Below are 23,760 nucleotides of genomic sequence, written 5' to 3'. Positions count from 1 at the left end.
TGTAATATTAAACTTTTCAGTTCTCTAGATTTAATATTTAGGTTTTTATTTTTTATGATTCAGTAGATTTCCAAGTTGTCAGATATCTGTTGAATATTGCAGTTTTACAATTTTATTTCTACTATTGAATCACTTAGGAGTGGGTAAACTTTAGTAACCAAACCTACTAGCTTTAGAAGGTTATTAAGGTATGACTGGTAATAAGATAAATAAAGATGATAGGTACCTAAGAATGTCAGTAGTGAGAGTTTACTATGGATTGTGGTGAAATTTAATGACAGAGTAAAGACTGATTTTAACCATGACTTAAAGTCTCAATAGCATGTTTTGTATCACTAGGACACAAATTACTATATTAAATTAAATTGGAAAAAAGTATTTTTAGAATATGTGGTTTTAAAATAGCATTTTAGTTTTTAATTAATGTTAATGCCCCTTGTTGCTGCTAGAATCAGTTGAATTAACATAGGTAATTAAACAATTTATTAGTTATAAATACAAAATTAAATCATGTAAGTACTTACACCTATATTCCTTTTACCTGTTTAGAAATTTGCCAGTCTTTTTTACCACTGTATCACCAATATTAGGAGATATTCTTTCTATGCTTTTGAAACTCATTGAATATTGGGTGAATGAAGGAAGGATCCATTTTAATTCCATTAAAAACTTAATTTTTTTAAAAAACAAGTGCATTATAAGTTTTAGTTCTTGGCTTAATTTTATGAATCAATTTTTTTCAACAGTTAAAAGACTGCAATGTCATTGCAACAAAGTTAGTTCTAATATTGGATGACTTATTATGGGTTTTAACGGATTCTCAGTTGAAGGCTATGGTACAATATGCAAAGTCTCTCAGTGAAGCAATAGAAAAATCAACAGAACAGAGGAAGAGTATGGCTCCTGAACCTACACAGGTAAGCTGTTAAGTTAACAGAAAAAAACAAAACCTTACTTTACGTGTAAATGGATAGTTGTTTTCTTCATGTGAAATAGATTGTAATACTCATTGAGTCCAAGATTCTCCTTATATATCTTATTATATACTTTTACATACTTGATATCTATATGAAAACATACATTAATTGTATTTCTATCTCTATAGTCCTTATTTGTTTGGAGGTAGATCTGTATTAGGCACTAAAGTTAATGATAACAAAAATACTTGATATCTCCTTTCAGGAAGTTAAAAATACAAAATGTTAAAATTACTAAAGTAAAGACAAAAGGGGAATGATAGTCCAGGGTAGGGTGTGAGCATCAATAGTGCAGAAAGTGGAAGCCCTGGGGAATCGCTGCAGTTGGACACAAAACCGTAGAGTTGTCTGACAGCTGGTGCACAGATGGGAGACATACGAAGACCACTTTCTTAAAATCAGAAGCTGTCCCTGTTTTGTCTGAAGAGTAAAAGGTTTTCTAGAAATCTTTCCCAGTACTAAATTCTGAGAATTTAACATGAAAATGTTTGTAGAAGGGATGTTGAAAATCCCATTGTGTAGTGTCTTTTGATAATCTTATAAAAAGTACAATTGAATTTTTACATTAAATGTCAGTCGAGGAAAATGAACCAGGAGGCTTTGCCAGACTTGAATGATGAAGTTTTATTCAGGGATCTTAAATAAACTGCAAGTTGAGAAACAGTACCAGGCTGTGCCTAGAGAGTTCAGAAGCAAAGAGAGAAGTTGAGAGTTTTTATAGTAAAAAACACACTTGAGAAGAACCAGTTCTCCATTCTTAGCTTCTGGGTTGGTCGAAAAGAGGTAATCTTTGAGATGCCAGCTGGTCTGGACAATGAAAGTCTTTCCTAAGTATGTCAGGTGGATAATGGATACGTTCGGTCCTAAGTTCTTCAGATTGTGATCTGTAGGATTTATGTACATCCAGGCATTGACCCACAGTGAAAAGTTTGAAAGTTTATACCATCAGGCTAGTTCAACTAAAATAAAATAGTTTCCTCATGCTTCTGTTCACTCTGATTTAATTAATTTGTTAGCTCACTATAGTGAGTCTGTTTTGTTTCTTTAATCTTCCTTACTACCCTCAGTAAAAACTTAAGTATTATTGTGAAATCATACTTCTGTGAGGCTACAGTACTTGCTTTGGAAGCTGAGTAGTGTCAGGTTTATAGCTTGATGATTTGGCTTGTAGGTCAGAATGGCATACACTTAGGCTTTCCTGTGTCTATCAAATTGGCATTATTTACAGCCTGCCTCCTTTGTTATAAGGTGCAGGGCTAGACACTGGGTATATAAAAAAGAATATTATCTGACCTGTGCCTAAAAGATGTCAGAGTATAACTCAAAACAAATCACTTCAGTTTAACATAAATGCTAGAATGCAGAATTAAAAAGAGAGGTGAGGCACAGAAGTTTTAATCAACTGCTCGAAGAGTTTGGAAAGGTTTCACTAAGGATAATGGAATTAAGTCTTAAAATGCGTAGTTGTTTACAGGTGAGGGAAAGTGTATTTCAGATGAGGAAAAAGAATCTGCAAAAGTGTGGTCATGTTAAAGAGCATGATAAAGATGAGTTCGGAGTTACTAGAGCAGTGATTTTGAGAGGAGGTGCATGTGCCAGTGGGATATGTAACTGTTCGGGTTTTAGGAAATTGAGTACCTCCTCTTCCATTTTGATGTGTACTCTTTCTTAAACTTGGTCTACCTGAGAATGTTCTTGTGTTAAGATGCCAGACTTGACTCCCTTTCCACAATTACTCTTATTTTATTTTATAATGAAAGACATCTTTCTTATTTGTTTTCATTCTTACTGTAATGAATTTGTCCAGCAAACAAAACAAAACAAAACAAAACAGCTTCTGGAACTGACACAGGCAATTTTTGAAATATTGCTGTGCTTAGCAGAAGTGAATAACCAGGGATAAATAACAAGTTAGGTGATTTCCACTTGTTCACTTTCAACGCATTTGAAGGAAGATCTAATCAATGTCAGTTTTTAGGTTATTAAAATTAATTTTTCATGATTATTTTGTGAGTCCTAGAATGTAACTTGAAGGAGTTGAAAGAATAATGTTACATTGCTAAAACAGAACTCACTTTATTCCAATCTACCTGTTTATGTGATCCAAGTTTTTCAGAGCTTTTCACCATGAAAACAAATAGGTAGAGAATTGATGGTAAGCCCTGTGTCATTCTGCCAGTAATATTTATTCAATAAAATTTCGGCATAGTTCTCTGGGGTAATCTAATTTTAAAAGTTCAGTGAACAGAGAACACTGGACTGTAGCAACAAGTAGAACTTTCCTGGGTAGGTAGTCTAGATTTAGTAGAAGGGTGTGGTGACTACAGTGTGATGTGTGTTATATGTTGAAGAATTTGGGATTTTTCCTGTAGCCATGTTGCAGCTCATGGAAGTTTTTAGATAGGAAAGGACAGTCAGATATGCATGGAGGTACAGTAGAGAATGGACAGAAAAAGAAATACCTAGTGTCAGAGGAGGGGTGGACTTGAACCCCTGGTAATAGTTTTAGAGAAGAAATACAAGCGTAGTTGGTGAGAGTAGCAGAATCTTTCATCAGTCGAGGGTAAAGAAGAGGGAGCAGTTGAGGACTTTCCAAATCAAAATTGGCAGTTCCATTAGCCAATAATGGGAATGCAGAGAAAGAAACAAGTTTGATTAAGGGAAGTAAAGCTGAGAAAAGTAAGGAGTCCTTTTTTGGAGCTGAAAAACAATTGAAGAAGTATAGGAGGTAATGTTTTACAATTTTGCCTTTGTAGACATGAACAGTGGTCTTTTAAGGCTTGCAGTGATGATTTAAATAGCTTAGGATGTCATTAATGGAGATGGTAGTTGAAATTAAAGAATAAACAAGTGTTGATGTTACCATATCTCATTTATACAATGTGTAAGTATGTTTATGTAAAATAGAATATAGATTGGGAAACTAGATGAAGATACAGATTGGGAAACTAGGGAGAAGCGTAAATTCTATGATCTTACCATCATAACAAAATAAATGTTAGCATTTTGAGGTATTTTCTTACAGATTTTTCTGCCTAGGCATCGGCATTTCCCCCCTAGTTTTAGTAAAGATGTAGTAAGTGGATATATACAGTGTTCTTTCATGTTGTTAGTCTTTGTAATGACTATTTTTTGGTCTCTCTGTAATACTTAACTTCAGCATTCACGTTACCGTAGAGTTTCTTCCTTGGGTGGTGGTCGTCACATCACTACTTTAGGCAGAATGAAGAATGTCCTGATTATTTGAAGTATCAAGAGAATGGGTTAGAGAGTGAAGTAGTTACAGCTCAGCTTCACAATTTGAGAGCCAGCTTTTAACATAAATATTTGCTTATCTTGATCCTTTCCTTCTGTAAGAGAGAAGGAGGGCTACATTCAGAATTATCAACCACACAGCAAAGGAGTTTACTGTGACCTGCTTTTTTCCCCACAGACAGCATCCAAACTCCTGAATCTACCACAGTATTAAGACAGGGATTTATAGAGAGACAAATGTTAGTTTTTTAAATTTGTGTCAGTATTTATCTTGTTGAATAAGAGAGAAAACTTCATTAAAGAAATAATCAAGTTTTTGATTATTCAAACACAGAAGAGTGTTTGCTTTCAAAATAGTATTATCATAGATATAAATAGTAGTCTGTTAATGTTTTAAAGTAGATAGGGAAAAACTTAAGAATGGTTTTTCTGATGGAAATGAGTTTAACAATTAATCAAAAAGTTTTACTTGAGCCCCTAGTATTATGTTTTATTTTTTACATTATATTTTATTGATTGTGCTATTATATTTGTTTTGATTTTTCCCCCTTTGCCCTCCTCCACCGAGCACTGCCCCGCCCCACTCCATTAGGCAATTCCCTACACCATTGTTGATATCCATGGGTCTCGAGTATCAGTTCTTTGGCTACTCCATATCCTATGCTGTACATCCCCATGGCTATTCTGTAACTTCTTATTTGTACTTCTTAATATTCTCACCTCCTCACCCATTCCACCACAGCCCACTCCCATCTGGCAACCATCAAAACACTCTCTGTATCCATGATTCTGTCTCTTTTCTTCTTGTTTGCTTACTTTGTTTTTTAGATTCAGTTGTTGATAGATTTGTATTAATTGCCATTTTATTGTTCATAGTTTTTATCTTCTTCTTCTTATATAAATCCCTTTCACATTTCATAGATTATATTGGTCTGATGATGATGAACTCCTTTCGCTTTTTCTCATCTGGGAAGCTCTTTATCTACCCTTAGATTCTAAATGATAGCGTTGCTGGGTAGAGCAGTCTCTCCTGTAGGGCCCTGCTTTTCATGACTGAGTATTTCTTGTCAGTCCCTTCTAGCTGGCAAAGTTTCTTTTGAGAAATCAGCTGAAAGTCTTATGGGAACCCCCCCTGTAGGTAACTACTATTTTTCTGTTGCCGCTTTTAAGTTTCTCTCTTTTATCTTGAACCTTTGGCATTTTAATTATGATGTGTCTTGGAGTGGGCCTGTTTGTGTCCATCTTGTTTGGGACTCTTTGTGTTGGGCCTCTAGTATTAATGGCTTCACATTGAATATAGGTTTCATATTCAAATTTTATATAGTTTTTGAGTTTGAGTTTTATTCCTATGTAATTCAGAAAACATTTAAGGAAAACTGAGTTATTGATATCAAAGAAAACATATTAGCGTTTTTTTAATACTTTATTCCTACAACTATTTTTAAGTTTTATTGTTTGGGAAATTTCAAGCATATGACTTGCAGTGATAATGCAGTTTTGAATCTTTCAGAGCTCTGCAGCAGCCCCGTCTGCGCAGCAGGTGAAGACACCACAGACCTCGAATGCTCCCGATCAAAATGACGCAATTGTGAAGCTGTTCAATGACTTTGATGTTAAAGAAACCTCCCATCACTTAGTGATTTCTCATCTAGATCTACACATATGTGATGATATTCATGCTAAAGAAAAAGGTAATTCAAGCTGCTTATTTTAAACTATTTTGTTTTTTTCTAGAATTTACTGTAAAATTGGATTATCATATGTAGTATATAGTATGTACTATAACTGGTTATAATGTTATATACATAAGAGATACGTGCCTGAAAGGTATAATGTTAAATGTTACAGATTACAGTACATACATCAAGCTCCATAGAGACAGTGTGGGGGCAAGTGTGAGCTGGCCCGGCACTGAGCAACTCTGCTTCCTGTGGCAAAGTAGTTAAACATGGGCAAAGGAGAACCTAAAAGCCGAGAGGCAGAATGCCATCGTATGCTTTCTTTGTGTAAACTCGCCAGTAGGAGCGCAAGAAGTAGCACCCGATGCTTCAGTCTGTTTCTCAGAGTTTTCTAAGAAAGGTTCATAGAAGTGGAAGACCATGTGTGCTAAAGAGAGAAACATTTGAAGACGTGGCAAATGTGGACAAGGCATGTTACAAAAGAGAAAGGAAAACTTACATTTCTCCTAAAAAGGAAATAAAAAAGGAGTTCAAGGATCCCAATGTAACCAAGAGGCCTCCTTGAGCCTTTTTGTTGTTTTGTTTTGAGTATCTCCCCAAAGTCAAAGGAGAGCATCAGGCTTATCCGTCTGTGATTCTGTGAAGAAGCTGGGAGAGATGTGGAATCACGCTGCTGCAGATGTCAAGCAGCCTGATGAAGGTGGCTAAGCTAGAGGAGAACTACGACGAAAAGGATATCGCTGCTTACCAAGGTAAAGGAAAACCTGATGCTGCAAAAAGGGAGTTTTCAAGGCTGAAAAAGGCAAGAAAAAGAAGAAAGAAGGGAAGACAAGGAAGATGAAGAAGATGATGAGGATGAGTTGGTTCTAGCAGGGTTTTTTTTCTTATTTATAAAGCATTTAACCCCCCTCTACACAATTCACTCCTTTCAAAACCTTATTTTGAAATATAAGCCTGTGTAAGATTTGTTTTTAAACTGTACAATGTCTTTTTTTGTACAGTTAACATACTACTGAATGTGTCTTTAGATATCGTATGGTGGTATTTTCAGTAGCCACTAACCTTGCTTGGTACAAATGGGGTTTGTAAATTGGCATGAAGTTTAAAGTAGGTTCTTATTGGTGCACATTACAAATTAGTTATTTATGGGGATGGTAGATTTTTCATTTTCAATTATCTCTGGTGCAGCTTATATGAAATGTTTGTTAATTGAGTACCACTCTGTAATTGCAAAAAAAGTTACAACTATTTTGTTGACATTCTGAATACTTCTAAGTAAAGACTATACTTTCAGGGATCATTTCTATAGTTCGTTACTGAATACTTCTAAGTAAATACAGGTTTTTTAATTGAAAAAAAATTATGTATTGGTATGACATTTTATTTTGCTTTAATAAGTTAGTACTGAAGTATAATTAATTGTTAGCTATCAATGCCAATAAAATTAGATTAAAAAATCAAAGACTGAGTATATGACATCCTTGGAGAATGATGGAATATTAAACTTGCCTTTTAATTAGCTTTTCTATAATTTTGAAATCATCCATAAATGAAATTATTGTCCATACTCAGTTTAGAGTTTGCACTTGTGTTTTCAGCATGGTGGTTTGTAGTTTTCTGACCCCGAGTGCATGTAAACACACTTGTGGAGCTGTTTGACATTTCTTGTGTCTCCTCCTCCCAGTACTCTAAAATTTGATTAGGACACTAAATTTCAGTTAAGAAGTTTTTTTCTTCTTTCGCTTATCTTTTGTTTCTTTGATTTGTTTATTATTACATACTTTTGAATTTTATTGTTGTTCAAGTACAGTTTTCTGCCTTTTCCCTTCACCCCTCCCCACTCCCCCTGCTATCCCCACCTCCCTCTCCTGTTTCCAACCACCCCTTGTTTTTGTGCCTGTGTCCTTTATAGTTGTTTCTATAAACCCTTCACCCTTTCCCCCCCATTATCCCCTTCCTTCTCCCCTCTTTGGTTACTGTCAGTTTGTTCTTAATTTCAATGTTTCTGGTTATATTTTGCTTGCTTGTTTGTTTTGTTGATTAGGTTCCAGTTAGAGGTGAGATCATAATAGTATTTGTCTTTTACTGCCTGGCTTATTTCACTTAGCATAATGCTCTTCAGTTCCATCTATGCTGTGGCAAAGGGTGGGATCTCCTTTTTTTCTGCTGGGTAGAATTCCATTGTTTTTTGATCCATTCATTTACTGATGGGCACTTAGGTTGCTGCCAGCACTTGGCTATTGTAAATTGTGCTGCTATGAACATTGGGGTGCATCGGTTCTTTTGGATTGGTGTTTTGGGGTTCTTAGGATATAATCCTAGCAGTGGAATTGCTGGGTCCAAAGTCAGTTCCATTTTTAGTTTTCTAAAACAGTATGGAACTTACTGTTTTCCATAGTGGTTCCATCAGTCTGCAACAGTGCACTAGGGTTCCCTTTTCTCCACAACCTCTTCAACACTTGCTGTTTATTGCTTTATTAATGATGGCCATTCTCACTGGTGTGAAGTGGTATGTCATTGTGGTTTTAGTTTGCATCTCTTTGATGGCTAGCAATGCTGAGCATCTTTTCATGTGTCTCTGGGTCCTCTGTATGTCCTCCTTGAAGTGTCTGTTCAAGTTCTTATTTAGCAGAGAGAGGTAACAGGGTAGGAGGAGGCTGTTCTTGGTCACTTTGGAAACCTGTGCTCCTCTCATCTAAATTCTAGGGCATTTCTCTGTCAGAGAGTGTCCCTGGCCCATAAGTGCGGGAAGGGTTCAGTCGGTGGTCCTGTCTCTAAGACAGAGGCTTTCAGATTTTGGTGAGCATGAGGATCAAGCCAAGGATTTTTAAAAAACGGAGATATTTGTCCTGTGTTCCTCAGACCGAAATCAGAATCTCAGCTATGAAAATTGTTGCTGTGGAGCAAAAAGAGAAATAAAAATAAGAGAAAGAACTCATGGACAGGGACAACAGTGTGGTAATTACTTGCGGGGAGGAGGATGGAGGAAGTGGAGGAACGATAAAAACAGAAAAAAAAAATTGTTGCTGTGGACTTTTAAAGCCTAGAGAGTGAATATTGAGAAAATCAAAGGATAATCCTGGATAATTAGCAGTAGAAATTATCTAGCCTTTATCATTTAAGGCTACTAGATCAAAAGCTGGAGCATAAAAGGTGAGGAAGATTGCAATATGGAGAAGGCCTGTTGTCCTTCCTTTGTTCACCTTTGTGTCATTTGGCATAGTTGGTGATTTGCAAGGAAAATCTAAAAGATTAGAACAAACCAAAATAACAAAATGAGAGGTCATGGTTACGTAATAAGCAAAAGAGCAGAGAGAACTGTTTTCCAAGCTCTTTGACATTCCTTACTTTGATATTCCCTCAAGCTGTATGATGTCATTTAAGAGAAAACCCCTCAACCAAGATATCTTCATCATTGTACAGATCCGTAACTAGTTCTCTGCTGTTCTGAAATACAGAAAGTTCTGAAATGTTTTTTTTTTTTAGGTTTGTAAAAACTTATTTGCTGGAAAAACTTGACCTAAACAGTATATTGTTATTCATCATCTTTATTTTACCCGTTAGTGTAAATATTTGAGTTTTGCCCATGGAATTACTTAAAAAAAAAAAACACTATTTAGTGCTTCCTCAGAATCTGCTGGAGGTGTTATATGATAACCTTGTGTATATATACTTTTACTTTCATAAAATATTTAAAAAATTCTGAATTCTGAAACATTTGGTTTTGGGTTTTTTTTTTTAATTGGTGAAGAGTAAAAAAGTGACTCACTTTATTTTTCCCAGTGGGGTTCTGGTGCCCCATCATGCTTTCGAAGTAACCTTTCTCCTGCTGCATCGGTGAGGGTGTGGGGCTTGGAATTAGATTCCGAGTCCAGGGTTTTAGAAGGAGTGATTGTAGATCTGTGTAGAGATTCTGCTAGTTGAATAAATGAGAGTTAGCAAATGAATAAGCAGAGTGTGTGCGTAGCTATGAATTAATTTGTACTCAATTTGCCTGTACTGTTTTAAAATTTGATTTTTATGTTTCAGTTACTCTGACTTATCTACTTCTGATCTTAGTATAGCTATGTGATCTTGGATGACTTAACCAACCTAATAGACTCAATTTCTCTTAAGTAAGAGGCAAGATGATAGAATGTAGTGACAAGTGGTTCTAGAGTTCAAAATCAATTCTACACTTATTGGTTATATGAGCTTCACCTATTTTACTTAACTTCTTTGTGTGTCAATTTTTTTATCTAAGAAATGAGTGTAATAATAATGTTATCTAGCTCATAGGGTTGTTACGAAGAACAAATGGATAAGAATACCTAAATTATTTAAAATAATGCCTGACCCATTGTTAAGGCTGTGAATATAAAGGTGTGCTAGTGCATCCTCATTTTTTAGCCTATGGCTTTGCAAATGATAGGGGCTTAATACTTATCAAATTGAATTGCATTGCCTAAAATCCTTAATGTATTATCTCTGATAACAGAGAGACATGTATTATTGCTTAGACCATAGGTGTGGTAAATTGTTTCTGATATTTGCTTAATATTCTTTTCTTTTTCTCTCAAATCCATCTTTTCTTTTCCCAGAGTCAAATAGACGTATCACTGGAGGAGCTATGCAACTATCTTTTACACAGCTTAGTATAGACTATTATCCTTATCACAAAGCAGGTGTGTATAACAATGTTTTTAAAATACATATATCTTGCTTTTAATTTATATAGGAAATTTATTTCATTTGTTTTATTTTTGTTTTAATTTAATTTTAAAAGCAAAAAGAGATCAAAACATTTGTTATTTTCTCCCATAGTATCTTACCAAAAAAATATAATAGCCATAGAAAATATTCATTCATTTTACATTGGGGTTTATGTAGATTGTTAGTATAATTGTTAAATATTGGCAATATTGTAAATAACTAATTTAAAAGCTTTTTAAAAAGTTTTTATTTATTTTTAGGGAGAGGGGAAGAGAGGGAGAAAGAGAGGGAGGAAAACATCTTTGTGTTGCCTCTCACACCCCTTCCTGGGACCTGGCCTGCAACCCAGGCATGTGCCCTGACTGGGAATCAAACCAGCAATACTTTGGTTCACAGGCCAGTACTCAGTCCACTGAGTCTTTCAAGCAAGGACTAATTTAAAACTTTTTAAAAATGAGAACGCATATTTGTGCTATTGTGTTAATTGAGACAAATTTATTAATATGTTTGAATTTTTAAGTGATATATTTAGATATTAAAAAATCAAAAACATGTAAAGCCAAAGGGTAACAGTGAATTTTAGCTAAGATGTAGGAGTCCATGAACTTGTTTTTAAAAACTTTTTTATATTTTCTAAATTTTATCAATAAATAAGATTTAATAGGGTCCTTAATAACTAAATATTGATGGATTCTTTATCCCAAATAATAAAAACAAAACATGTACATTTATGGCCAGATTAAGTAATTTGACCTTATAGCCATCTCTGCATTTTGGTGGCATGTGGCTTTTTGTTTTTAATTCATACAAATAACTATAATGAGTTTTCTGGGTTACATATATCTAAAATATTTTTAACTATAGAAATCATTTGTATTGGAAAGTAAAACTTTCAGTTATAAAGTAGATTTTATTTTCTTAATCTTTTTATATACATATTACTTTACTTAGTTGTTACAGGGAAACCTAATATCCTGATGTCTGTCTTGAGAATTTTTATTTCTTCAGTTTTTGAATAATCCTCATCACTTTTATGGATAAGTTTGTTAGTTACTTTACAGTAAAAGATTTTCATCTTTGATGAAAAGAATGTTTTCTTTCATGGTTGAGTGTCCAGTGAATGTTCACCAGCAATGCTGCTTCTAATTGAAACTTTGAGTGATGTCTTACCACAGGTAGGGTGTAGATAGAAACCCTCCCTGATTATTTCCTTTTGACCTTTTGACTTCCTTTTCCTCTCTTCTGTGTTTGCTCATATTTTCTAGGAAGGTTAAAATCTGTAGTAAGCAAAGCTTAAAAATCTGTAGTAAAAGTACTCTATTTAACCTTCCTTTCTAGGAAAGTTAAAATCTGTAGTAAAAGTACTCTATTACTTTTTATTGGAAAATTGAAGAGTCTCTTGAGAATATGAAGAAATCTGATTAGAAGTGTAACAGAATAAATGAAAATTGTGTACTTTTCAGTAAAGTTTCTTGTTAATTCATTTTACAGGAGATAGTTGTACTCATTGGATGTATTTTAGTGATGCAACCAAGACAAAAAATGGATGGGCCAATGAATTGTTACAGGAATTTGAGAGCAACGTTGAAATGCTTAAACAGGCTATAAAGGATCATAATGTAGGTTCACCTCCTAAATCACCAACACATGCCTCTCCCCAGCACACACAAACAGGTATTTTACCTATAACAACATTGTGGTATTCCCCTAATATTAATTGTGTGTGTTCATAATATATGTATATGTGATATTTTCTGTAAAGAAGTATTATGTTTAATTAAATGTATAAACTACATTTTATTCAGACCATAGGCATAGAATATTTAAACTCTTTAATGACTAGTAGATTTCTCTTTTTAATAATTATTTCAGATAAAAGTTATATGGAAGTATCTTAAGTGTGATATTATTCCTGATTAAAGAATAATTATGAAAAGGTAATCATCACATTTAACATTTTTGTATCAGTTTACATATAGTGTTTCCACATATATTATGTCATTTGAGAAATCATAGTTCATCTATATTTCTAGTAGCTGTCATAAATAGTAAAAGAGCGAGAGTTAGAAAAAAATTGCAGTGAATTGAAATGAGTTTTTGTTTCCCACAGAGAAAGATGCAGCTCTGAAAGGGACTTCCAGAACACCTTCAGTATTATCTCAACAATCCAAAGCCAAGTTAATGTCTAGTTCTCTTGTGGTTAGGCTCGCGGATTTCAATATATATCAGGTATGTTTTACTTTTTAGATTAAATCTTCTGATACAATACATGTAGTATCTCCTGCAACTCTTATAAACTAATGCCACCATTTTACTTAAAAACATTGGACCAGATTTGTGAAATGCCTTAAATTAGGTAGGATAGAAAATATCAGTTCATTAATTTTTATGTATATAGTTTTCCAGGATTAGCCACAGTGTGAGGTTAAGGTTACAGTGCTTTAGATTGCCAAATCTGCACAAGACTTGATACCAACTGCAAGTTCAAGGGTTTCCATAAACTGCCCACAGATTCAAGAATTCACTGGAAAAATTCACAGAACTCGTTGAAATCAATCATACTCAGAGTCACATTCATTAAAGAAAAGAATACAAATTAGAACCACCCATAGGAAGGGAACATAGAGAGGAGTCTGGGAGGGTTCTAAATTCAGAACTTACTTTTTTCCTCAAGACACATTGGCCTCCCAGCATGGTTGTGTAACAGTGTGTGTGAAATATTGCCCACCTAGCTGAATTCAGTCTCTAGGTGGGTTAATACCAGGTGACCCAAGGTGTCCAACTTCTAAACACTGCTATGGCAAATTTGGCCAGTCCCACTCTGAGACGTCTTGTATCACTTGCAGCCCCAGGGGTCCACCATGAATAGGAAGTTCCAGTAGTTTAAAATTACTTCCCAGGAGCAGGGACAAAGGCCAGACCTCTCTTTGTAGTCCAGATTCCGTATTACATAATTGTTGTAATGGAAGAAAGTAGAATACCTTTTGCTTTATTGAACTACCATGTATTAGCTATACTGTGAACATAATTTTATAGCTAAGATCTCTATGTCCCATTTACAACTGAAAATCTTACTCAGGCTGTAGTCTGACAATATAGTTTATAACCTCACAGTATTTGAGACTAATACAGTAGAGTCTGTTATGATTCTAATGTAATTTCAACTCCTTAACAGTTAAGAAGGAGTTACATTTATACAGTCCTAAAATATTTCAGTCTGTTGACGGCAACCACGAGGCTGATGTGGCCTGTGGTGAAAATGACTTTGACACCCCTGCAATATATTCTATGACCTATTTTAAAAAAATAAAAGAATGTGTGGATTTCAGATGTGTTAGCATTTATGAATTATTCTCATTTATTTTGATAAACCCATGCCTTTGAGTCTTAGTTTTATATGAAAAGTTTTCATTTTACGTAGTGGTTTTCAACTGGGGCCAATTTTGCTCCTCGGGGGACTTTGGGGGACTAGTCTGAGGACAATTTTGGTTGTCACAGTTGGAGGGGGTAGCTACTGACACTGGTGGGTAGAGACCAATGCTTCTGTTGAACATTCTTCGAAGTACTGGATGGCCTCCACAGTGAACATTTATCTGGCCCAAAATGTCAGCAGGGTCAATTTTGGGAAACCCTGGTTTAACAGTTATTGTGCTATTGTTTCCTTTTTTACATTTTATATGTAATGTGTCTCCTTTAAAGCAGACTTTAAATTACGAGATTTAATAAATTCAAATGGTAATGAGTTACTTATAATATCAAATGATTGAAGGTGAAATACAGTAGAGAAATCCCACATACACAAATATACCAAAACAAAACAAAAGTAATCAGGAGACAATAAAATGGTATGTTCATTCCATCTTGAATAACTTTTTAACTACTAAAGGAAAAAGTAAGATGTTGTCTATAAAACTAACTTGACACTTTGAGTCGGAAAGGATTTATTTCCATATATACAGAGAAAAGCTTCTTGATTAGATAATATAAGAAGGTGACTTGGCCCTGGCTGGTGTAGCTCAGTGGATTGAGCGCGGGCCTGCGAACCACACGATCGAGGTTCGATTCGCGGTCAGGGCACATGCCTGGGTTGCAGGCCACTTCCCTGTTCCCGGCAGGGGACGCACGAGAGGCAACCATACATTGATATTTCTCTCTCTTTCTCTCCCTGCCTTCCCCTCTAAGCTAAATAAATAAAATCTTTTAAAAAAAAGGTGACTTAAGTTTATTAAGACTGCAAATAATTGAAAGGTTTGAGTAGCAATTTACACAAGAGAAAACATAAATAAACCATCGAAAAAGCATTTTACTTTGTATGAGAAATACACATGTTTGTTGAATGAATGAAAAAAATAACCTTGAGATGCATCTCTGGGTCTGCTAAATAAGCATAAATGAATGAAATTGATAAAACTATTGGTTGACCTTTGGGGGAAATTAGTATATAGATTTTTAATGTAATTATAAATTACCAGTTTGGGGGATAACCTCAAAACTAATCGTTCTTTTTGGGAAAATACTTTAAACTATTTAAGAGGCATTTATAATTGTATTACTTTTGTTATTAAATATACATAACGATTTGTCATCTTAATTTTTAAGTGTATAATACCTTTGCATTAAGTATATTCACATTGTTGTGCAACTCTCACCCCTGTCCATCTTCATAAATTTTTTATCATTTCAAACTGAAATTCTGTATATAACTATATTATTTCTCATAATAAAGAAATTTAGGTAGAGAAGTATTATACAGTACATAGTGGAGAAGCATTCTAGTCTTGAGGACTTAAAACTGTGTCCAGACTCTGTCCTTTACTTATTTGCTTTATCTTACAGAAATAGTCTATCTGTTATTTTAAGGCTCGAAATAATAAGTTTGCAAGGAATGTTTTACAGAATTGATTTTTGTGATTGATAAGAATCCAAAGAGGGGATTGTTTTCTGACTAGTTAATTTAAAAATAATTTAATGTGCACCCTGACTGCTGTGGCTTAGTGGGTTGGGAGTCACCTGCAAACTGAACGGTCGCTTTTTAGATTCCCAGTCAGGGCACAGGCCTGGGTTGTGGGCCAAGTCCAGAGCGGGGTGCATAACAGGTGAGTGTTTTTCTTGCACATCGATGTTTCTTTCCCTCTCTTTCTCCTTCTCTTCCCCTCTTTTAAAAAATAAATACAGTCTTTAAAAAAATGCCCAGTAAAAATAATTTAATGTGCAGTTAAACATATAATAAAGTTTTCATTGGAAATTAACCATTAATAAATTATTGGAAGCAATTTTTAATACTTTGAAGTGATGTCTGTGTTGCATAAATTCTTTAGAAAGGGCCTTATTCAGTGTCACTTTAGGAAACTTAATTATTTTTTCAGGTCTCTACAGCAGAACAATGTCGTTCTTCCCCGAAAAGTATGATTTCTTGCAATAAAAAATCCCTGTATCTTCCACAAGAGATGTCAGCTGTCTATATAGAATTCACAGAATATTATTATCCTGATGGAAAGGATTTTCCAAGTAAGAGGGTTTCCTATTTTATTATTTGTCCATTACTTGGGAAGTTTTTTTTTTTCTTGCAAAGTTTTTGACTTTTATAAATGTGAAAAAATAAAAAGTCCATTGTTCTTTACTCTTGTTATTGTATATAGTATACAACTCTATGATAGAGTTTTCATCTATTATTTGTTCATATGTTCTTTTCCCTCACTAGCTTGTAACACACTTGATGTCAGGAATTATGTAGAATTCACACTTCATTTTATCCCAGAGTTTTGACACATTTTTATACTTAGTAGCTGTTTGTTTAATTAAAGTTATACCATTTATAGAATAAGATTTTCCTTAAGTAAATTCCATTTGTATTTCTGCTGTATAAAATAAAATACTGTATTTCATTGAAGAAATGAATAATGAATGATGTCATCCCTTTAGCCCCAGAGAATTCTTCAGGCTAGTTTTTAATGTCCATATAATATACCTTGGACAACTTTTAGAACTTTAGTTAGAAACACTGAATTACATGAATTTTTATTTGGAAGTTACTTTCGCTGACTAAAGTTAAAATGCTTATGTATTTGTGTTCTGTGAATATTAAAATTCTGCGCTACTTTGTTTCTCTGGGAGTCCTTCAAACTAAAATTTGCATTTGTTTATGTGGTACCTTTTTCATTATTATAATTAAAAATGAAAGTTGAGGGATAAAGTGTTTAAATGAAATAGGTTATATTATTTGGAAGACAGAAATTTTATGTCCTCTCTTAAAAATGGAACTCCAGGATCGGTTGGCCTGCTTTGCCCATTCGTTTAATATTGACTCAATGTAGTCTCTTAGCTTCAAAGGGAATTTCTGATGCCCATGCCTTTGTTGTTGTCTAAAAAGAAGGTAGCCTGGAAATTACTTTGGAAAAACAAATGTGGAACTGTTTTACTGCTTTAATGTTTGTTTGTGCCAGACTTTTGTAATCTAATCCTTACCATTTTGCCTTTCAACAGCCTTGTATAGTTCTCATTTGTGTGTTTCTTCTATCTTCCTGACTAAAATAATAAGAAAATTAAGATAGACTTAAATATTTGCTCAGCACCTTATGGAGAGTAAAATGGTTCAGCTGAAACTCAGCATGGGTCTTTTAAATACAAATTCATCCCCCCCCCCCCAACACACACTGTTTTCCCAGGGACATTCACAGCCATTTTTCTGTAAATGGGTAATCCTGTTGTTTCCAGCCCTCTCCCACACTCCCAAAATTGTTTTTCTTAAATAATGCATCGTTCAAGTAGTGACTTTTCTTCAGAGTTAAGACTAATTTCCAGGATTTCTAACCTCTAATTCAGGTTTATTTCTATCAGTTTTTTAATGTGTACCAGAAGAATTATCCCATTCTATAATCTATACATTTTTTGCCAGATAAAAATATAATTTTTCCCCCTGCAGTTTAAATCCTAGCCCCCTAGATACCTAGAAGTGGATGTTTTAACTCTTTTTAATTTAACTTTTTATTATGGAAAATTTTCAAGCACACACCAGTGTAAAGAAGGTTTGTATGTTGAATCCCCATCTCTAGGTATTAATTTTTAATCATCATGTTTCATCTCTGTTAAGTGATTCAACTTTAAAAACATAACTTTTAAAATAGTTATAAATGCAATGTATTAATTATATTATAAAAAAGAAAATACCCCAAACAAAAAATGCCCACGAGCCTGTAATTTCGAGACGACTACTCCTAAAACTTCAGTGTATTCGTTTGCTAGCGCTGCCATAACAAAGAACCACAGACTGAATGGTTCAGACAACAGAAGCTTGTTTCTTCACAGTTCAGGAGGCTAGACGTTCTAAATCATAGTGTGGGTGGAGTTGCTGCCTCAGAGACCAATCTCCTTGGCTCGTCGATGGCCATCTCCTCATGTGGTCTTTCCTCTGTTTGTGTCTGTTTCCTAATCTCTTCTTGTGACAGATACCGCATTGGACCAGGGCCCACCCATATGAACTCATTTTTACCATAATTGTCTCTTGAAAAGCCCTGTCACCATATACAATTGCATTCTGTAGTACTAGAGATTAGAAGTTCAACATATCAATTTTAAGGGTACATAGTTCAGATTGTAACAATAAGTAGAGTGTTGTTCTGTTTTTAATGTTTGTTTGTTTTACATACTTGATTTACATCCTGTTTTTTTCCTTAATGATATGAGCGTATTTCTGGTTTCTACAAGTTCATTTTAAATGTCTTCAATAGTCACACAGTAATCTATTTCATAAGTAGACCCCTTTATAGAAACTGCGTATTCGTCTCTATACTGCTTAGTCTATGAGGTTTCTTCCTCGGTCCAAGATCTGCCATCAGGGTTCTTCTTTCCTTTTGTGCTCTAGCCTTGGGACATATATGCTGTCTAGTCTTCTCTGTGGTTGTCATCGTCACTTAATTCTGTACTTGAGATTCTTCCTTCTTTCGGTCCATCCAGAGTGTGATGTGATCTCAGTATCCCACTTCCTTGCTCTTTCCAAAAACAAGCATCTCTATCTGCATCGCAATTCAGTGTCTCCGTTGGACATGAATTAGAATTTCTCTGCTTTCCTGTCTGTCTCATGTGATAGTCTATGAACTTTTTAAGGGAAGGAACCATGCCCTGTTTTTTAAAATGAATTCTTTGTGCTTGACACAATATATAAGATATAGTTGGCATTCAGTGAATCTTTGCTGAAGGAAAAGGGAATGAGAAAAGAGAATGGAAGAAAAAGAAAAAAGAAAAATCCTATGTATTCAGGATTTGTTATAATACTATTTCTACTGGTCCCATCCCTTGGGCTTATTTTTCTTAAATTAATAAAGCTTAATAGTTCTAGGTATGCATATTATTTGCTTTGGTAGAAGTAAATAGGTGTGAATTTTTGGAATAAAATAGCTTCGTGATAACCTGAAAATGATATTGGCTTTGTGATACAAATATATATGGCTTTCAGGAAGTGATATATACTCTAATTGTAAATATTAGTTTAACATTTATTTGCACTAAAACATTTGTCTAACCCCTGGGCATTCTACTAGTTTGGGGGAGCTATGAAAATGAGTGTATTCATTTGATTACTTAAGAGATACTTGAGTTTTTACTTTGCACCAAGCACTATTCGAAGTTTAGGATTAAGGGCAGAGTAAAACTATACATGGTCCTTCCTCTCAAAGAGATTTGCCTGGTTTACCACTTCCTTCATTGTGGAGGATTCAGATTCAGATTCAGGTAGTAAAAGTCCTTACAGAAATAAGTGATTAAGCATCACAACTAATGAGATAACTTATTAAAAAGGTAAGGTTTTTGAACTTGGCTTATGGGTGACTATAACATTAGGAAAAGAAATCCAAACAGTATTTCCCATTTGTACAGTTAGTTTTAGATTCAATTATATATTTCTAGTTAATGAAACAGAAAAAATGATTTTTGTCTATCTAAACGTGTTTGCTATCACCTGCATGCGTCACTTTAATTTTGTAAACAACATCTGAAAAACTTTTTACGTTAATTAAAAAAGAATGAAATGTGTTGAAATGTCTTTTCTGTTCTCAAGGAGGATTTAGAACTATCAGTTTATTGAAAGTCTTTTAAAATTTTTTTCTCCACAGTTCCATCTCCCAACCTTTATAGCCAGCTGAATGCACTGCAGTTTACTGTGGATGAAAGAAGTATTCTATGGTTAAATCAATTTATATTGGATTTAAAACAGAGCCTTAATCAATTTATGGCTGTATACAAGTTGAATGACAATTCAAAATCTGATGAGCATGTTGACATTCGAGTTGATGGCTTGATGCTAAAGGTACCATATAAACAAGTGGCTACGAGAACAAAACCATTTTTACAGAAGAAAAGTTAACACGATTATAATTTCCAGGATTTAAGAGGGCATTCAGATTTAACTCAGCTTCATTGCATCTTAATTTTGGGTTTTAAATTTCAGTTTTAAATTTCAATTATAGAAGCTTTAAGAGACTTTTTTCCCCTGCTTCTTTCTCTTTCTTTCATTTTTTTTCTTCGCTCATCTATTTGGAGGTAAGCAGTAGAAGTAAAATTTAAATCGGTCATTTTGTTCCTACTTCTTACCAGAAGTGATAAAAATTTTCTTTTCAAGATGGTAAATAATACAATGAAGCTTTTAAGTTAAATTTGGATTTTATATATTCACATTATTCTGTTAATAATATCCGAAGATAATAGAAAGTTGCTCAATATTACAGCCAGGTGATTGGTAATCTGAATTCCATAGACATTTTAATTTTAAAGGAAGAAAATTTAAAAAATTACTTTAGTATAGAATAAGACTTAGGAAATTTTAGTGTTGCTGGTAGACTAAATTTATATACTTTTAATTTCTTTTCTGTAAATTGAGGTTAGTAATTAACAATCACATTATAGAAATGTTTTGAAAATCTTATAATCACTATAGAGACACATTTTATAACATTTATAATTGTAATTTAAGATACAATTATATAATGATCTTTACATTTTCCAAGTGTGGCTAGTTCTAAAACAAGTCACTTTTAACTCTTTGATGTGAGTGTTTTAAAGACTTGGGTTAATTATCTCTGGAAAATTATTTTAGTAATTGGACTGATACAGTTAAGTTTATTAATAGTTTTCTTCCAAAGAAGTGATTCTAATGACATCTATCGAGTCCTTCCATTTACTCATCTAGTTGTCCCCTAAATTGCTGGAATCTAAAATATCCTGATAAAAAATTTTCTGTTTTAAACTTGATACTTTGTTCTGTATGTTCATGGCAGAGTAAGCATTTAGTAGTACTGGTTTGATATAATTTTGTTCTTTTTATTTTGTGATATGTCGTATGCAGGTATTTTTTCTGTTATGTACCTTTTTATCATTTATTTTTTAACCTTAGTGGTAAATTATTTAAGTCCTTTATACTCAGTTTAATAAAAAGATTTGGGGGAGAGAAAGTTATTGTTTTATGTCTGGTTAGGAAAGTAGTATTTTGGGTGGGAATGTTAAAAAGTATTGTTTTGGACTATTTTATCTTCAAAATATATGGATTTGTAGTTAGGCTAGATTAATATGTTTCTCTTCTAGTTTGTTATTCCTTCTGAGGTGAAATCTGAGTGTCACCAGGATCAACCACGCGCCATTTCTATTCAGAGTTCTGAAATGACTGCCACAAATACAAGGCACTGTCCAAACTGTCGACATTCCGATCTAGAATCCTTGTTTCAAGACTTTAAAGATTGTGACTTTTTCAGTAAAACATATACCAGCTTCCCCAAATCTGGTGACAGTTTTAATCTTCTGCATCCAATCTTCCAAAGACATGCTCATGAACAAGATACCAAAATGCATGAAGTTTACAAAGGAAACATTACTCCGAAGTTGAATAAACACACTCTTAAAACTTCTGCTGCCACAGATGTTTGGGCTGTGTATTTTTCTCAATTTTGGATAGATTATGAAGGGATGAAAAGTGGAAAAGGACGACCAATAAATTTTGTAGACTCTTTCCCTCTTTCCATCTGGATTTGTCAACCCACGAGGTATGCACTGTCTCAGAAAGAGCTGCAGACTTGTAATCAAGTATCTCTAAACACATCACAAAGTGAATCGAGTGATCTGAGTGGCCGATTGAGGCGGAAGAAGCTCTTGAAGGAGTATTACAGTACAGAGTCTGAGCCCTTGACAAACAGTAGTCAGACATCTTCCTCAGACACATTTTTAAGGTTTTCCTCCTCTTCATCATCAGATGCAGATATCCATATCCTGGTCCATGTTCATAAACACATCAGTATGCAGATCAATCACTACCAGTATCTGTTGCTGCTTTTCCTCCACGAGTCACTCATTCTGCTTTCAGAGAACTTAAAGAACGATGTAGAAGCTGTGACTGGCAGTCCTGCTAGTCAGACATCCGTTTGCATTGGAATTTTACTTAAAAGTGCAGAAGTGGCTCTTTTACTACACCCAGTGGATCAGGCGAATACTCTCAAGTCTCCTGTTTCTGAAAGTGTGATCCCTGTTTCTGATTATGTGCCTACAGCAAATGGAGAGTTCTTGTCTTCAAAAAAGAAACAACTTACTAGTGGCATGAATCAAACTAGAAGTGTAACTGTTAATAAGTCAGACAACAGATCTATGAGTGTTGACCTTAGCCATGTCCCTGTGAAGGATCCTTTACTTTTTAAATCTGCTAGTGATACAAATCTGCAAAAAGGCATTTCTTTTCTGGATTATTTATCAGATAAAAATTTAGAGAAAATAAGTGAAGATGAAAGTAGTGGAATTCTTTGCAAAAGTGGCTCAGGGGAAACTGGATTAGAAACAGGCGACAGAAAGGACTTATCTTACACAGATTCAAATAGCGTCTTAAACTACAGAGAAGATTCAAGTGTGCTGTCATTTGGTAATTATGGTAATCAAAACATGCTTCCAAATAGTGTAACTAATAAAGGAAATGAAGCCATAGAAGCTATCTTTAAAGCTGAAGATATGCTTCCAGAAACAACTTCACTCTCTGAGAACCTGGAAATGGGTAAAGAAGAAGCACCCACAGTTAGAACACTTAAATCACAGTCATCTTTAAGGTAACAATGCACTATTGGAATGGGGGGGTGGCGGTGTTTGGAGTGTGTGTGTGTCTGAGCATATTTTGGTTTTGGACCGAAAACCTCATGGCAAAACATGACATCATCAGAGTTAACACATGGAAGAGAAGGTTTTTCAAAATATGAAAATACTTTCAGTTTAGGCTTATATAATTCAAAAGTATGGATGTTATATACTGTGTTTTTTGGACTACAAGACAAACCCCCCTCCCATTTGATAGGAATAATGGTTGTTAATGCTGGTGTTGAGTTCTGTTTACATTTACATTGCTGAAATATTATGTTATTAAATATTTTACCACATTTTTTGCTTCAAGAATTTTTTTCTATTTTCCTTCTCTAAAATGTAGGTCCGTCTTATGGTCCAAAAAATACCATACATGTTTTTATTTTGTTAGAAATATTTTTAGAACTTTTGACCTTATATGCGATGATTTTCTAGTAGTTTTGTTTGTTAACACCTACAGGAATGGTGCCCCCCAGATCTGTTTCCACTCTATTTCTTACAGGACCAGGAAAAGAAGCTCCTCACAAACCTCACTGGATACCATTTCACTGGACAGCATGATATTGGAGGAACAGTTGTTAGAAAGTGATGGGAGTAATAGTCATATATTTCTGGAAAAAGGTAAAGCAATACAGTAGAGAATTTATCTTATATATGCACACACAGAACACACATTTCTTAGAAGTGATGTTTAAGTATTTTTAGTTATATTCAATAATTAATTACATTGCCTAAAAGACATTTTATTTATACACACATACATGCACAATACACAAAGATTATTGTACCTAATTTTATAATAGTTGTTCTGTTGCTGCTTTTAACCAGATAATATCTCTCTCTCTCTCTCTCTCTCTCTGTTTTTCCCCCTCTCTCTCTTTCGTGGCCAACTCTAACTCTTATTTGTGTTGTATATAGATAATAAAGCAGACAGCATTGAAGCTACTAGCTCTCTTACAGAGACATCTATATCTGGAATTTTGATTAGGTGACCTTAATTAGCAGGATGGATTCTCAATTATGTGTTCCTAGAACTGGAGTACAGACTGGATCTACTT

The 23,760-nt window shown here is 34.2% G+C and overlaps 1 protein-coding gene and 2 pseudogenes across 3 annotated transcripts in view; all 3 read left to right on the top strand.

Moving 5' to 3' along the window:
- The window catches only part of BLTP3B (bridge-like lipid transfer protein family member 3B), a 71,173-nt gene that overhangs the window by 32,531 nt on the left and 14,882 nt on the right, over nt 1-23,760 (top strand). For all 3 annotated transcript variants that reach the window (XM_037068539.1, XM_037068538.1, XM_037068541.1), the window contains 9 exons: nt 747-917; nt 5,743-5,923; nt 10,492-10,575; nt 12,095-12,277; nt 12,714-12,832; nt 15,970-16,111; nt 19,711-19,904; nt 21,176-22,674; nt 23,205-23,323. In XM_037068539.1, coding sequence (XP_036924434.1) covers nt 747-917; nt 5,743-5,923; nt 10,492-10,575; nt 12,095-12,277; nt 12,714-12,832; nt 15,970-16,111; nt 19,711-19,904; nt 21,176-22,674; nt 23,205-23,323 — 2,692 coding nt within the window. The remainder of the gene's footprint in view (nt 1-746; nt 918-5,742; nt 5,924-10,491; nt 10,576-12,094; nt 12,278-12,713; nt 12,833-15,969; nt 16,112-19,710; nt 19,905-21,175; nt 22,675-23,204; nt 23,324-23,760) is intronic.
- Nucleotides 5,963-7,183, top strand: LOC119002549 (high mobility group protein B1-like; annotated as a pseudogene).
- On the top strand, nt 7,190-7,265 carry LOC119002566 (uncharacterized; annotated as a pseudogene).

The sequence above is a fragment of the Sturnira hondurensis genome, unplaced genomic scaffold (assembly GCF_014824575.4).
Source record: "Sturnira hondurensis isolate 20B ecotype Veracruz unplaced genomic scaffold, ASM1482457v3 Scaffold0017436, whole genome shotgun sequence".
NCBI classification, from domain to species: Eukaryota; Metazoa; Chordata; class Mammalia; order Chiroptera; family Phyllostomidae; genus Sturnira; species Sturnira hondurensis.
This window is presented reverse-complemented; position numbering and strand designations above follow the sequence as displayed.